The sequence below is a fragment of the Eurytemora carolleeae genome, unplaced genomic scaffold, assembly GCF_000591075.1.
Source record: "Eurytemora carolleeae unplaced genomic scaffold, Eaff_2.0 scaffold556, whole genome shotgun sequence".
NCBI classification, from domain to species: Eukaryota; Metazoa; Arthropoda; class Copepoda; order Calanoida; family Temoridae; genus Eurytemora; species Eurytemora carolleeae.
This window is the reverse complement of record NW_019402189.1, coordinates 197,453-214,276: the sequence shown is the minus strand read 5'-3', so window position 1 is coordinate 214,276 and position 16,824 is coordinate 197,453. Positions and strand designations below refer to the sequence as shown.

The following is a 16,824-nucleotide window of genomic DNA, read 5'->3' as shown; positions in this document are numbered from 1 at the left end:
ACAGGTTAAATTATTCAGGTTCTCTCTGACCCCCGGTACGGATCCAACCTGAACCAAGTCCTGGCCTCGGTTAAGAAGCACGAGGCTATCTCTGCTGACATCTTGTCCCGGAAGGATAGGTTCCTGGACCTCAAGAGCATGTGTGTCCAGCTTGAGAAGGAGAACTACCACGCCAAGGAGGAAATCACAGCCAGGGAGAAGCAGATTATGGAAAGGTAAAATCATTATCATCTTTGATTTTGTTGCTATTAATGCTGTCATGGATGTTACTTGTCTACAAAGTAATCATTAGCACCAATGTAAATAATGACCTCAATGTTGGTCACCATTGTCATTAACGTCTCCATTTACATTTTTGTGATCATAGTCGTTGTGGATTTTTTCATCATTGTCTTTATTTTGTCCTTGCTGTCATCATTGTCTTAGTTATCGGCATTGTCATCATCGACATCAATATCGTCATTATTGCTTTTAATTTTATCATTCATCATTCATGTCTTTCATTGTCATATGCTTCGTCTCTCTTCTTAGCCATCATTATCATTCTTAGATGCATATGATTTTGAATTTTCTTTATTAGGTGGCAAGAACTGCTAGATCTGCTCAAGGTCCATAAGGATAAGCTGGAGAGAAGTAATGCTGTGATTAACCTGGAGAGAGAGATTGATACCCTAACCTTAACTATCCAGCTTCTCCAGGTATACAATACTACTTTGTTTTTTTTCCATAAATTAAAACTGGCAACCCCAGGCGTGGTTATACACATATCGTTCAGGTGAAGTACTGATAGGTATGAATACCCCCAGTAATTTTCTTTAAAAAAAAAAATACTATTAACTATGAAGCCCAAAAGTATGCGCTGTATATTTTAATTAATTTTCATTAGGTCTATTTTTCTATCCCTGGACCCGGATCCAAGGATGCTGTTGCTGATTTGGATGAATAGTATTAACATACTTCTGGTTCTACTTATTATTCCCTTTTCTAAGCTGGGATGTTGAACCAAATTACGTAATTTTTGGTGTACTTATGTAATCATATATTTTTCAAGTACCAATTCTCATTATTTCCTGGTCTTATCTGAGATGAGTTAAAATACCAATAATAATTATTCAGTAATTTGTTAAATTATGTAAACAAATACTTGAAGGCATGCCAATTCTTCTCTTGTCCAGGCTGAAATGAGTTCTGATTCTACCAAATAAACCAGATTATGTAATTTATACGTAATTATTAAGTAATTTAACATTTCAGTTCTTATAACCAGATTACGTAATTGTTACGTAAATTCTTTTTTACGTAATTAGACACTTAATTCATATTAATTCCTATTATTTTTCTTGTCCAGGCTTATATGGGTTCTGATTAAAATCAGATCATGTAATGTATACGTATTTATTCTGTAATTTACCTTTTGATAATTATTATTCCCTTGTCTAGGCTGAAATGAGTTCTGATGCTGGAGTTCTTCACCTTCTTGATGTACAGGAGAAACTACAGAAGTTTACTCTGCAGGAGTCCCAGGTATATTTTCTTGGCCCCTCTAACATTAGTTGGCAAGTTTTGTTAAAATATTCAAAAAAATCAGAAATAACATATCTTTATAAAAAATAATATATGAAATAAAATCTCAAACCCAAATCTGAAAAATCCCAAATCCAATGATTGATACTTGATCAACAGTAAACATTTGTTTTGAATCTTCATGACAGAAACAATCTCAAGAACTGACGAGTGTCAAACCAGACCTAAATATATTTTCAAAAATGTGGAACTAACTCCTACTTTCTCTATGAGCTTTAGATCATCATTAAAACCAGAAACAACATTTTAACCTTTTAAAACTGATCCAGGTGAACGCTATGGCTGAGACTATTAGAAAAGTCCAGAAGCAAGGTAAACTTCTGGACTCTACTCCGGATACTCCAGGATCCACCCCAGTCCGTCCTATACAGAATAAACTCCAGGAGTTGGATACCAACTACAAAAACCTTCTGGAGATGTCCAGGTTGGTTTATGACCTGATGTTTGCTTATCAGACATATTTTGATTTTAATTTTTGTTTGATTTTGAGTTTCAAAGATTTTAATGAGTTATGATTTAATGTTACATTTTTCATGAATTTTTTTTTCATAAATTTGATATAATTTGGTTGATCTTTACATTAAAGCTCTTGTTAGCCTTAGCTGGCCAAATGGCTGGATCAAATTTGCTGACATGGGCTGAAAAAAAATCTTTCTTTTTTTTGTTTTCACTGGCAATGCTTGGCACTACAGCTAGTTTATAATTATTTTAATAGATAATGATTCATTTGACTCGTCTTTTATTTTGGTATGATTAATTGATTTATTTGATTCAATTGATTTAATTGTTTGGACAGCTTCAATGGCTTCAATTCTTTCAATTGGTTCCGTTTCTCCTATTGGTTCAATTGGTATAATTGGTTTAATTGGTTCAATTACATGGTTTAATTGCTCCAATTAATTTAATTGATTCTTGTTTAATTTTGAATTGACTGATTGATTGATTGTTTGATTGACCTCATGTTCAGAAAGAGACAGGGCTACTTGGAGGACTGTCACGCCTTCTACCAGCTGGTGCAGGATCTGGAGGAGGAGGGACAATGGGTTGATGAAAAACTATCTGTCTGTACTGCAACCATTCAAGCCAAAGGTAAACAAGCATAAACTGTACTGCAAACATTTAAGCCAAAGGTAAACTGTACTGCAACCAATCAAGTCAATGATTAACCGCACTGCAACCATTCAAGCCAAAGGTAAACTTTACTGCAACCATTCAAGCCAAAGGTAAACTGTACTGCAACCATTCAAGTCAATAAACTGTACTGCAACCATTAAATTCAAAGGTAAACTGTACTGCAATAATTCAAGTCAAAGATAAACAAACAAAAACTGTACTGCAATGCAACCATTCAAGACAATAGTAAACAAGGATGTTAGGGATGTAATTTGTTCAATTAATTACATCAAAAAATACAAAATTTTGTTAATAAACGAAAAGCCTTAAAAACTCTTCCAGATTATATTATATTAATAATTTATTTGAACACGTAAAGTTTCTGAATATTTTAACCCTGGAACCACTTAAATGTGTAAACTTTTAGATCTGCGTGCCCTGACCAGTCTTCAACAGAAGCATAAAGGACTCCTTGATGAGATGGAAAGAAGATATTCCAGGTATTGATCTGAAGGTTTTAATCTTTAGGTTGCTCAGGATCATGAAGCTTTGATAATCTCTTTTTTAAATCATGATTTTAACGATCAATAGTAACAAGTCGATGCTCGAAATAAAGATCTTGATGTTAAATATTAGGATCATGTTAAAAGCAGAAGCATTGAGTAAACATCAGAGGATGATTATGCTTTTTATCAAGAAATGTATGCTACACGTCAGAATTATGATCATAATACATAACATGAGGATCATGATGATCAATATTATGACAGTTTTCCTTATCGCAAGAATGTCATCTAAGTATTGTTAATTCTTAGGTTTACAACTGGACCAATGAGCAGTGCTGAAGAGATGATTGCTGCCGGGCATCCTGATCATCAGCAACTTCAGCAGCGTTGTCAAGCAACTGCAGCTAAGTGGAAAGCTCTTCAGACAGAAGCTGCAAAGTAATTAAGTTTTTGATTAATTTATAGAGTTGCAAGTTCATTTTACAATGGTACTCTTTAAATCTCTATATAGGTAACAGTTGGGAAGTTTTTGTCCATTTTTATCTTAGAACATGTTGAATACGGACAATTTATTACATTGTCTTTGTAGTAGAAATCCACAAGTCAACTCATGTAAAAACTGCAATTGAACATAATCAATTTTTCGAGAGAAAAGAAGAATATCCTTAATCAGACCAATGTTGTTATTTAGACATGCCACTCTATAAATGTAGGGTCACTGGAATTTAGGTCTAAAAAGAAAATTTTATTTTTGATCAAAACCGTTGGCAATCCGTAAAAATAAGGTTTAAAATGAGCTTGAAATCCTGCACGGAAAATTAGAAGTTCATGACTATTAAAACATCCAAGTATGACTAAAAACCACAATTTGCGACTTTAGTAAAAATTAGATTCATTTTTAGTTTTCTGCATCAAATTGAGAGAATTGAATGGGATTTTTTTTAAATAATAAAATTGATGTTAAGGAGACGTGCTACTCTGGATTCCAGTACTGAAGCCTATGTTTTCTTCTCAGATTGTAATGAAACTGACAGCGTAATTAAGGTAAAATTAATTAGGATTCAATTTCAACTTGTGCTTTTTACTAGTTCAGGGGAGAAAAGTACTAGCCCGTGATTTGGCCCAGATCTGACACCGAGTTGGAACTTTTGTCTCCTGCATTTAAATGAATTAAAAAAAATATTGTTTTGGTGTGATTTTTGATTTTAAATTCTGATTAAAGTTTGTTTGTTCAGGAGTGTACGACTATCGCCAAATCTAAGGATTTTGGTCAGGACAAGCTGACCGCTCTCTCTCTTCTTCAGAGACACAGGCAGCTTAATGATAAAATACAGGTCAGTCGAGAACAAATCTTAAATCTAAAAAAGAAGATTTTTTTCATAAAATCAAAATTTAAGATTTTTATTTTACAACAGATTCAATGTGTTATGATTCCTCATTTTTCAACACTTGAGAATTGTGTTGCAAGATCAAAAATAAATTCTGATACTTTGGTAGATCTTTTATATAATAAAAAAGTGTTTTTAAAAATGTTGTTTATCCTTAAAACATATGGCTTCAAAAAGCATGGTATTCATATGTTGACTATGAAAGAGCACATAGGCCGAGCCTTCATTCCCTGCTTAGAGTCTTCGGATTCATAATATATGTTTTGGTTTACAACAAAACCAGCCCCTGAGCTGTCCTAATACGTCACAGTGAATTGGAAACATCTCATTGATAACTTCTATAGTTACCCATATTTACAACAAAACCAGTTCTTGAGCTGTCCTAATACGTAACACTAAACAATAAACAGACCATATCCCCATGTCCTCAGTTCCACTTTCATTGGTAACTTCTATAGATTCCCATATTTACAACAAAACCAGTTCTTGAGCTGACTTAATACGTCACACTAAACTGTAAAGAGATCATATCCCCATGTCCTCAGTTCAACTCTCATTGGTAACTTCTACAGATTCCCATGTTTGCTATTAAAACAGCTCCTGAGCTGTCCTAATACGTCACACTAAATTGTAACCCGTATTTACAAACTAGCTTGGGAACCTTGTGTTGCCCAGGTTACTCATAGTTACTCCCGCTGTTTACCCGCACTTGGTCGTAAATAACGATTTTAGCTTCTTTTCCCTTTAAAGTCGACTTATTCAACTTAGAATCCCAAAGGCCAAAACCATCTAAAGAAAATTCCTGTGGGCCTTCCAAGTTCCATAATCAAAATTTGAGGCAAATTGTTCTAGGGGTTCATGAGTTATGATCGGACATAAAAAACAATTACTACTTTTTCTAGAGTATTGCTGTTGATGTAAGACGGGTTGAAGAGAACGGAGCTAAGCTCAAGAACTCCCAGATCAGTGAGGAGGCTCTGTATATATCTGCAGACCCTAGCAAGCAGCAGACTAGTCCGGAGAAGATGGTTCCTGTAGAGGTCTGGGAGGATGAACCCTTCGAGAGAACAGAAATACAGAAGGTTATCGAGGACAGGAAGGTTCCTCAGGTGGGTGTTCTTGTTCCTTATTTATTTAAAATTTAAAGGAACTTTAAGGATAATTTCTAGGAAACTCCATGCTAAGATGGCAATGCCCGATTTAAAACGGTTTACTTTAAAAGCTTTGTCTGATCAACCATGAATTATATATCCATGTTTTTGTTTCTTTTAATTGTTTATTTTCATTTGCGGTTTCTTTGCGAAAGAGGAAAGTGACTTGCGCATTTATTGCTTTTCAGAAGCAATGGTGAAATTATTAGAATTAAATACTTAAAAAATGAGGTAAATGAGTATCTTCCACATGTTTATCTGATAAGGGTTTCAAGGTCTGAGGGTGACCTTGGACCTTGCATGGATGGTCACTTGAATTGCTTTTATTTTTTTAAGTAGTCCCTCAAGCTTCCTTATCATCTTGAAGTCGCCCCTAACCCAAATATCCCTGTGCTATTACGTAATCTGTTAAATGCTCTGTAGTCTGTAATCTATCCGTTTACTTGTTCCTGAATTTGATTTGGATATTTTTTACTAGTTTTATTTTATAGATTGCTGAAAATCGTTGTTCCTACAAATTCCTCGGATTTTTAATCCCTAAATCTTTTCAATTCGATGCCGTAGCCTTTTGATATTTCAAACTATGAATTTTGTTAAATAAAATAAGTTTGAAATATCAAAGGTTTAGGTTGCAAAGATATAGGGATTAGAAAATTTGAGTTTGTAACAAAGATCAATTCTTTAGCCTAGTAAAAGTAGTCACAAATCGTCCAGTAATTGTCTTTTAGTCTTAATGAATTGCCTCAAATAACTAGGTGAAAGCTCTATACCCGTATACCGGACATGGTATTGATGTAAAGAAGGGGGAGACCATGTTCCTCTTGGATAAAACTAACGCGGACTGGTGGAATATCAGGTTCAACTAATTAATATCTAGATGTATGTAGTAGTAATCTTTTTTGGTTTGCACAGGGTTACCCATCAAGGATGAGACTGTAAAGACGACCTGAAACTTTAAAATATGACGATTTCAAGGTTAAATTAGTAATAATTGAATATGGTCTTTCCATGGCTTCTTTAATTATTTGGCAAAGAAAGAAACAAGTTTACAGTTGCAGGGAATCATGAATATAAGATAATGGACAGTGTAAATTCTGTACAGTCGTCTCTGAAGTCTCATCCTTTATGGGTAACCCTGTATATCTGATCAAAACTTAGAAACCCCTTGACCGATTTGCCTCAAAGATAGGTGAACTCGGTAGAACCAAGTGAATGTTCTTAGCTTAATTAAAAATTCGTAGTTGAGTTGGTTGACTTGTCTTGTATGGGAAAAGTTTAAATTGGCAGGCATAGCTGGGTTCCCAAGCTAGTATTGCTATTTTGTAAAAAATGATAAATAGCTGGGTTCCCAAGCTAGTATTGCTATTTTGTAAAAAATGATAAATAGCTGGGTTCCCAAGCTAGTATTGCTATTTTGTAAAAAATGATAAATAGCTGGGTTCCCAAGCTAGTATTGCTATTTTGTAAAAAATGATAAATAGCTGGGTTCCCAAGCTAGTATTGCTATTTTGTAAAANCCCCCCCCCTCCTCCTCCATTCTTTTTGCACCTCTGATGAAAAAATCAAAAGTGACCGAATTTAATGAATTGGAAAGAGCTGAACTACCTACTGCCGATTCAAATCTTCATGAATCGTTAACTCTGCGAAAGATAGTTGAGCTACCTAGTTTAGTTTCATTACATTCTGTCCCTGGTGAATTAATTAAAAAAAAGAATAATAAGATAAAATAATTTTTGATGAAAAATTCAAATTTAGAAAAGCTAATGGAGAGAATGGATTTGTTCCAGCTAACTATGTCAAGGTGAATATATTTTCTTTTTATCTAAACCATTCATTGTTCATTTTGATGCGGTATTCGAATCCGGAGTTTGGATCCACAATGGGAATAAATTGATCCGGATCCAAATAAACTGATTTTTTGAAAAAATGAATGAAAAAAATTTAAAAAATTCTTCTTTTTTGCAAATTTTTTTTGCTTAAACTTGAGAAAGACATTCTTAATAATTTCTCATTTTTCAACAGTTGAGATTCGTGTTTTGAGAGCTAAAAGTTTTTGGTTGATATTTAGTCTATTAGTTCCGGATCCGTGGATCCGCATATTTTTGCGGATTCAGATCTTAAGCACTGCATTAATTCAAATTCAGGCTAAAAGAAAATGTCGACGTATTTAAAGTTCACAACGGTACACAAGGAGTAAGCGAGACAAGATACAACTGACGCGACCCGCCCTACCATATGATTATGCAATATGCATGCTTTGTATAAGAAATATTCTAAATAGGTTATTGTATACGCGGTAATTGTACATCGACAAATATTTCTTGTTCAAATGAAGTACCGTCTGCAAAGCATGCATAATTATATGGTAGGGCGGTCCGCGTCCGTTGTATCTCCCTTCTATTCCATACTCCTTGACGGTACACCATAATCCTTTGTCTAATTAAATATAATGAAAACAACCATGTTTATACACCTGTTTGTAAAATCTCAAAGAAAATTATGAAAAATGAAATTAGTAAACGACAATATCTTCCTTATTTCACTCGGCTATAAGGAATTGTAAGCAAAGTTTCAGGTGACCATAGAGGACAATGCCCGATTTTTAACGATACACTTAAAGGGAGTGACCGGCAATGTTTGGTTGTTGAACTGAGAATGTAGCATTTTGGAGAATTTTTTTAGGATTCATTTGAGACGTATAAAACGTTTTAATGATATATAATTACTGAGTTTGAGCGCAAAGTCGACCTTCAAATCATCCATTTGGGTGGTTACGTGAAAATTGATTTTTTTTAAATTATTAAAGAACGACCATAAAAAATGTACCAAACATTCTACATTAAACTAATTAGTTGGTCAGGAACAGGTTGAGAAAATAAAATTGAACTAAGTAATCTTATTCAGTGTTTCTGTAATGTCTCATTATTCTCAAACATTTTCTCTAGGTTTTCTGAATTTTTTATTGAAAAGAAGACATTTGATGATTTTGTAGAAATCTGCGAACAAATCCTTAAAGAATAAGAAATTCAATGTAATGATGAAAACAATAATTGACATTAATTTATTGACATATTTCTATTGAGAAATATGTTCCTAAACATATAATTGCCAATTGGTGGATGATTTTGAACGTCGACTTTTCACTCAAACTCAGAAATTATATATCATTAAAACGTTTTATACGTCTGAAATGAATCATAAAAATTTTCTTTACAATCTTACATTTTCAGTTCAACTACCAGACATTATCGGTCAATCCCTTTTAAACCTTTGTGTCTTCGTCGAGTACACATATATGTGTGTGTGTAAACTTGGCGAACCCTGCTTGTATTTAGCTGTGTTGAGTTCATACTGTACACATCTCACACTGTACGCAGCAAAATACAAGGCAAGCGGGTTTCGATAAGGTTAAACACACATATCTCTGTACTCGACGAACGCATGGTAGGTCACTTGAAATTACGCTTACAGTCCCTTTAGAATTTAAAGGGTACCGTTTTGTGAAATCGGAAATGCAATTTCTTAAACAGGGATTCCTTGAAATTATGTAAATATATATTTTCTTCTTCTTTTTGTTCATTTAGCTTAGCATTGTACCAAGTATAATGCTTTAAGTTAGTTTAATCTTAATCTTTATCCCATTATCTTTCAGTTTATCTTTACTTCTATCTATTTATTAACTTATACATTTAGCATTGTACCAAGTATAATGCTTTAAGTTAGTTTAATCTTAATATTTATCCCATTATCTTTCAGTCTATCTTTATTTCTATCTATTTATCAACCAATACATCTAAAAATAGCATAAGTGTGTCTGTCTATCTATCATTATATCTATATATCTATCCATCTATCTATCTTTTTAATTATCTACCTACCTAATTATTTATCCATCTATATTTATTTATTTATATGCCTGTGTGTATGTCTGTCTATCTAACCAGCTATCTATATCTATATCTATCTAACCTGCTATCTATATTTATATATATATATAGACGAAAAAAAGGAATTTGCTATTTAATTTACAATTGCACACTTACATCTTCTCATATCTATCTACCAAACTAATTATCTATTCATCTATCTGTCTGTTTCTGTCTATCTATCTATCTAACCAGCTTTTATATATATATCTATCTAGGAAGTAGAACCCAAGGTAGTAGCTGTTGAAGTGAAGAAAGCTGTGGTTGTCAAGGATACAAGGAAGGTCAAGAAAGTTCAATATGTCAAGGAGGCCGGTCAGTCAAATGCACAGAAATCAGGTAAATTATTATTATTATTATTATTATCAGTATCATTCTATTAACATTGATGAAAATAAGAAAAATTTGTAAAAAAGAAAAAGAAAAAAGTGTTAATCAAAAATTTAAAAAATGACTAGAAATAACTCTTGAATTTATTGTACAGCCTCATCTTGGTTGTACATATGGCTGGCAGCCTGTAAGTTTGTTTTTATGTACACAACTTGCACAGTACTTAGAATGTATATAACACACACATAAATAAAAAGCTCCACAGTACTTAGGATATGTCAGCTGTGAAGACTCTCAAGCTAAGCATTAAAGCTGTAAATGGGTTATTTGATAAAAAAAAATTTGGAAGACACAAGTCTAAGTCGGGTCTAACTTTAACGACGAAGGGGGATAGTTAGACTCGATTCTAAATCGCAGCCTTAAAACCCCTACTCTTTTATGATTCAAAATGTCGAATTTTTTTATCTTTAACCATCCATAAACTTTCCCTGGGGTCATGTGAGTTGCCAAACAAAAAATGTTCACTTTTGCTGAAGCTGTTTTGAAGTTTATTGAAAATATACAAACGAACTTAAACATCAATATAAGCAAAAAATAAAGATTAATTATTAGATTTTAATGATATTATGATAAAATAATATTGGTTATTCCAGGGGGCTGAGGTACAACTATTAAAGTAATAAAGGTAGTCTAAAGCCTAGTTAAGTCGGAAACATGAAAGTTGTTATTAAAATAACGAGCAATTAATTGCATGATGTACTTTTAAGAACTTGACTGTCTCCGACTGTATTAAGATATTCTTTTTTGTTGTAACTAGAGGATTAAACCAACAATTTGTAACTAGAGGATTAAACCAACAATTCTTTTCTTTCTTAAAAAGAATATCTTTTTTTCAGTTTTATCAAGGGCTTTACGTTATATTAAGTTTATTATTATTTTTTTAGGTTTAGTTAACGTTGATTTGGTTAAATTTTTATTTAATTTATTGCTTGCTTCATTAGTTTCCTTGTTTTTCAATGTATTTGTTAATTTAAAATGAAATCTCAAAAAATTGCAAATTGTGTAATTTTTTTGCTGGCACATTAAGATATAACTTTTATCTACTTTGTCTTTTTTCATTCTTGCAAATTAACAGAAATTTTAAGATTCCTTCATTTTACTATTATTTAAAATTTCCTATTTTTCAACATATATTTAACCTTAAAGTAAATATTAGTCAAAAGGTAGCTTAAAATTTATTGAGTTGAGTCCTACCATTTCTTACTTTCTATGTATAGAGATTTAATGATTCCTCTGGTTTGCACTTTTTTGTCATAAATTTACATTTTTAGTTTTCATTGTGTATTATTTAATTTAAAGAAAACTCAATCGATGGCTTCAAATTGAATAGTAATAATCTTATCTCCTTTTTTCTTCCGTTAACATATCCGAATTATTATTATTTGATTATTATTTCTCCTTTCCAAATTATGTAAGAAATTACATATTTAAAAAATCCTGTTAAATTAGAAAGACTCTTTTGAGATTTCTGGATAATGAAATGTTTTCTAAATTTTATGATTTATCAGGGAAGGAGATCATTAATGAACGGCAGAAGGCGATTGTTGACAGCTATTCAGTTCTGCAAAACCTTAGTAAAGAGCGTCAGCTTGTTCTGCAGGTTCATCAAAATTCGATCTTCATTAAATTTTTGAAAATTTTGAAAATCCACGAAATTTTGTGTGAAAATCCGCAAATTATTTTTGTTTTGTTTTACGATGTACACAAAGAGAATATGTTCACAATTAATTTAGAAGATGGGCGCGAAGCGCTCTCTAAGGCTAGTATCAATAAATATGACAATTTTTTATATTTATAAAAACACCATCTAAATTTCCGATTTTACTGACAGGCCAATTTTAAACGTGGGAGGAATTTTGGTTTGGTTTGGTTTGGTACAAATGGGTGCAGGGTGCAAACAGAGTGTTTCAATATACATTATATATGGTCCAAGTAAAGGAAGGCTTGTATACAGTGATAACCAGAAAAGTAAAGTATTTGATTATGTTACAAAGCAAATTAAATTACTTATAGAGTGAAATGGTTCTGTTTACACTACACAATTACTGTGTCGCATGCTCATTGGACTTTTCAAAGTCATTATTTGAGTTTTAAAGTCGTCTTCCTATTCCAGAGTTTTCTGGTTATCACTATATCCATTTTGGAGNCCAAATGCTAAGTAGTAGCACCATGAATCGCCATATTTTTGTTTACAGCTGAATTGTACGGGAGTTCCTTGGAGGAAAACACATTTGTTTGTTTACATTCCTCCAGAATCTACAGTACGCTACTCAAAATTATAAAGTTTTCTGGTGTACCCTACTTGACCTAAACAAGTGTACGCCAATTTTTGGGAGGGATATAAACAACCCCTAGCCTGAAAGAACCATTTGTTTGTTTACATTTAGGCGTTATTTCAGTCTAACTGGACCATTTTTTGGGGCTTTAATACAAAAACTCTAAATTTTATTGTGATTCATCTAGCGTTGAGATTTCTAACTTAAGAACTGTCTCCAGGTTGGCGAGTATAGATATAGCGTGCCGTGAGCTGGAGATAATATTCCCGGATCTTAAGAACGACATTGTTAGCAAGCAAAAAGAAACACACAGGTAATTGTGACCCCCATGTTAAATGTACAATGTACAAAATAAAATGAAAAACATTAAATAAACTGGTATGTCCGATCCACCACAGTACCTTGTTTGATCACGGTGAGATACTTATTTTTCTTGCAAAAATAAATTACTTTTAATCGTGGTTTCTCAATTAAAGTGTTGCAGAGCCTATGATGGAAATTGTCCGAATTCAACCCGTTTTAGAAAATAAACGATAAATCTTCCTCATTGTTACTCAGACAGGTTTAGAGGGTATCTTAGTGTCTTTTTCAAGCGTCGGGTCACTTAAAATAACATCTACTGTCCCTTAAATATACTCCCATCAAATAATAATATTTAAAGAAAGGCTCAGTTTCAATTTAAAAATTTAGTTGCAAAGTCAAATCTTATTCCTAGAACCTATGACGGGCTTGTCAAGCTGAAGGAAGAACAGGAGAAGAACCTGGAAGGATCTATTGTTATTGTTATTGTTATTGTTATTGTTATTGTAATAAAGGTGAGGATGTATGTGACTGGATAACTGAGAAATCTGAGAAGCTAGAACTGGATGATCTGGCTAAAGATTTAACCACTGTTAAAGCTCTTCAGAGGAAACATAAAGGAATTGAGCGGGAACTCGCCCCAATCAAAGATAAGGTAAATCAGAGACATCTTGCGGGCACTTTAGAAGCAGATATTTAATCTGTTTAAATTGGTTGGTTGGGAAGGAGGGGGAGTACAACAAATAATCAAGTATTGGATTTTGCTTGGGGGGGGGGTTAATTAAGCTAAAATTAAGCAATGTATTCCCATGATTTCAATCGCTGCCTGATCCGAGTCAGTACAAGGATACCAGTCAAGTGTTTACTCGTACCGGACCGTCTTGTGTACCCAGTATGTAGTTGGCCCAATACGTTTTATGCAACAGTGATTTATAAAAGATTTAGGAATAGGATAGTTTTTAAACTCAAGCGCTATTTTTCGGAGGTTACTTCAGAAAAAGGGAGTTTCTTAAAACTATTCTTTACTGCAGGGCCATTTTAAAATAATAAACATCGGAAAATAGCTTGCTCAACCACCTATTAACCCTACTTCCACTATGAAAACTTTTCTTTTTTAAGTGGATTAAGTTCTTATTCTGACATGCTAAGTCCTTATTCGGCTGACATGTTCATCTGTGATGTTTCATTGTTCGAGCAAATTTTTTTCTGGCCTCTGATTGGTCAATGCTTTTCAGCGGACGAAAATCTTATTGGACAAATTCTTAATTTCTATGAGGTATCCAAAAGGTTAATCCGGGACTCCGATTAAGTACTATTTAAGTGCTTTAGAACTAGATTAAAAACACAAAAGCTTTGACCTCAGTTTAAAGGGACTATAAGCGTAATTTTAAATGACCTGTCATACAACTATATCAACCCTTAAACAGTAAAATATGTAGTATTAGATATATGCATATCACCTTTGTAAAGAAATCACAATTGAAAATAATCAGTTTTCAAAACTATAAACAGTGATATCTAATTCATACCCAATCAGACAAAGCTTTTAAGCTTTGCATGGAGGGTCACTTGAAATATTTGAGAATGAATGTAATATATCTAGTGTGGTCCATTAAGATAAATAACTTTCAAAACAAATTTCTCTAATTTTACTTTGTTTTTTTTTAGGTTGGTCAGGTGACTCAGCTGGGACGAGATGTTCTTCTCTCCTTTCCAGATGAGAGGGAGAATATTGAGGAGAGAACAAGTCAAGTACAGGTAAACAATTTTTACAATATTTTTACAAATACCTCATTACATTTTGATGTTGGGAAGGTCGTCATTATTAATCTTCAAATATACCAAAAATACTGGACTTTTCAAATGTTTCTTTAAAGAGAATCTGTAATAAAACGACCTTCTCAGCTCTGCAAAAATTAATTTATTCTTATTTTTATTATTATTATCATGATTATGTTTATGTCAGATTCTTTTTTCAAGAGATAGAATATACAAAAGATTATTTTTTGGGATTTTAGACATTTGACGGTTTCCCCTTCCTTTAAAATACCCTGGCCAATGTCTTGAAATAAAGAAAATTAACCTTCAGTCCTAACCATACCAAATGCTAAGTAGTAGCACCATGAATCGCCATATTTTTGTTTACAGCTGAATTGTACGGGAGTTCCTTGGAGGAAAACACATTTGTTTGTTTACATTCCTCCAGAATCTACAGTACGCTACTCAAAATTATAAAGTTTTCTGGTGTACCCTACTTGACCTAAACAAGTGTACGTCAATTTTTGGGAGGGATATAAACAACCCCTAGCCTGAAAGAACCATTTGTTTGTTTACATTATTCCCAGAAACTGCAGAACACTTTTTTTGTCAACAAAATAATATGGAGTTCTGATATAACCTCTTTGACCTAAATTAGTGTACGGCAGTTTTTGGAAGGGAAATAAACAAAACCTTGCCTAAGAGAATCATTTGTTTGTTTACATCATTCCCAGAATCATTCTTGACCAACAAAGTTTTGGGAGAGATTTAAAAAACAGAGTTACATTTGTTTGTTTACATTATCACTAGAATCTGCAGTACACTTACTTTGTTTGTTAATATCCTCTTTGACCTAAGCTAATCCTTATCTGTAGGCTAAATGGGAGATGTTGGAAAGCCGGGCAGCTGAGAGATCTCGACGCCTGGAGGATGCTGTGGGTAACCAGCTGTTCAACAATGGGGTTAAGCAGATCCTCGCCTGGGTGGACAACACCAAGTCCAACCTGAACACCAACGAGAACGTTAGAGATGTGCAGACTGCTGAGGAGTTGTTGAACCAGCATGCGGAGATAGGAGATGATATTCGGGCTAACCAGGAACCAAATTTAATCAATACAAAGAATTACTTGCACCGTTGCATATATTTTCTTCCAGTGTTAAAATTTTGCATAGTGTAAGAAAATCAAATGTTTTCTTAAATTTTTATTTATAACATTTGCCTTTCTTACACTTTGTCAAATTTTGATCATAACAGAAGATTTACGCAAAAAAAGGACCAAAGAACTGTCCAACAACACTCAAAAAAAGGACCAAAGAACTGTCCAACAACACTCAAAAAAAGGACCAAAGAACTGTCCAAAAACACTCCAAAAAACTGCAAAAAGGACCAAAGAACTATCCTAAAACACTCCAAAAAAGGACCAAAGAAGAACTGTCCAAAAACACTCCAAACAAAGGACCAAAGAACTGTCCGAAAACACTGCAAAAAAAGGACCAAGGAACTGTCCAAAAACACTGCAAAAAAGGACCAAAGAACTGTCCAAAAACACTCCAAAAAAGGACCAAAGAACTGTCCAAAAAAACACTCCAAAAAAAGGACCAAAGAACTGTCCAAAAACACTGCATAAACGAACGTGTTGTAACAATGTAACGATTTTATTAGATTATTTTCCAATTTTGATAAAAATATTGCGAAGTTTAATAAAAGCAAACTTTAGTTTTAAAATCTTGGTTTTTTTAACGATTTACCCCGATTAACAACACTAGTTGAACCACTTGTGTACTGGTTGGTTGAGACAAGTCCGAGATCTTCAACTTTTTAATCGAGAAGCTGATCATATAGAAGCTGCCACCTCGGCTCAAGCTAAGGAAAATAATTCAACATATTGTTCATTTTATCATCCATATATTATTAACACTAGATGTCGTCTTTTCAAGATTTAACGGTTTTTCGTTCACAATAACCCTGATTCCAAAGGAGTTAGCGCAGGCAGCGTTGAATTACCAGACAGAGCGAAGACATGCTCTTGACTCCTTTGGGCTTCTGCCTCAGGATTATTTTGAATAAAAAAACCTTAAATCGTGAAATGGCGACATCTAGTGTTCTCTCCGTATTGTAATTAATCTATGGTTTTATCTCAAATAATTCTTTGCTCGTCTTTTTGAGTTTGAATTAAAAGTTTTGCTCAGTTATCAGATATTTTTCTTTCCTTTATCACGAAAAGTAAACATCTACTTTTACCATAGAGTTGTAAAGTTTCACTCAAAATTACATTCAAAACTATTAATAATTGGCTAACTACGAGCTGCATTGCAAATTTAAAAACCTTTTTTCAATCCTAACTTTGTAAAAGTCTGATTTGATTTGATTCGATTCGGTTTGGTTTGGTTTGGTTTGGTTTGGTTTGGTTTGGTTTGGTTTGGTTTGGTTT

The 16,824-nt window shown here is 33.3% G+C and overlaps 1 protein-coding gene across 1 annotated transcript in view; it reads left to right on the top strand.

Annotated features, from left to right (window-relative positions):
• The window catches only part of LOC111718264 (spectrin beta chain, non-erythrocytic 1-like), a 53,881-nt gene that overhangs the window by 11,603 nt on the left and 25,454 nt on the right, over positions 1–16,824 (top strand). The window contains 20 exon segments of the mRNA XM_023493805.1: positions 19–215; positions 581–698; positions 1,441–1,524; positions 1,854–2,008; positions 2,552–2,673; positions 3,125–3,197; positions 3,513–3,641; positions 4,169–4,247; positions 4,439–4,537; positions 5,494–5,700; positions 6,498–6,598; positions 7,498–7,543; positions 9,887–10,007; positions 11,567–11,658; positions 12,487–12,647; positions 13,050–13,116; positions 13,155–13,289; positions 14,303–14,392; positions 15,268–15,564; positions 16,160–16,255. Coding sequence (XP_023349573.1) covers positions 19–215; positions 581–698; positions 1,441–1,524; positions 1,854–2,008; positions 2,552–2,673; positions 3,125–3,197; positions 3,513–3,641; positions 4,169–4,247; positions 4,439–4,537; positions 5,494–5,700; positions 6,498–6,598; positions 7,498–7,543; positions 9,887–10,007; positions 11,567–11,658; positions 12,487–12,647; positions 13,050–13,116; positions 13,155–13,289; positions 14,303–14,392; positions 15,268–15,564; positions 16,160–16,255 — 2,469 coding nt within the window.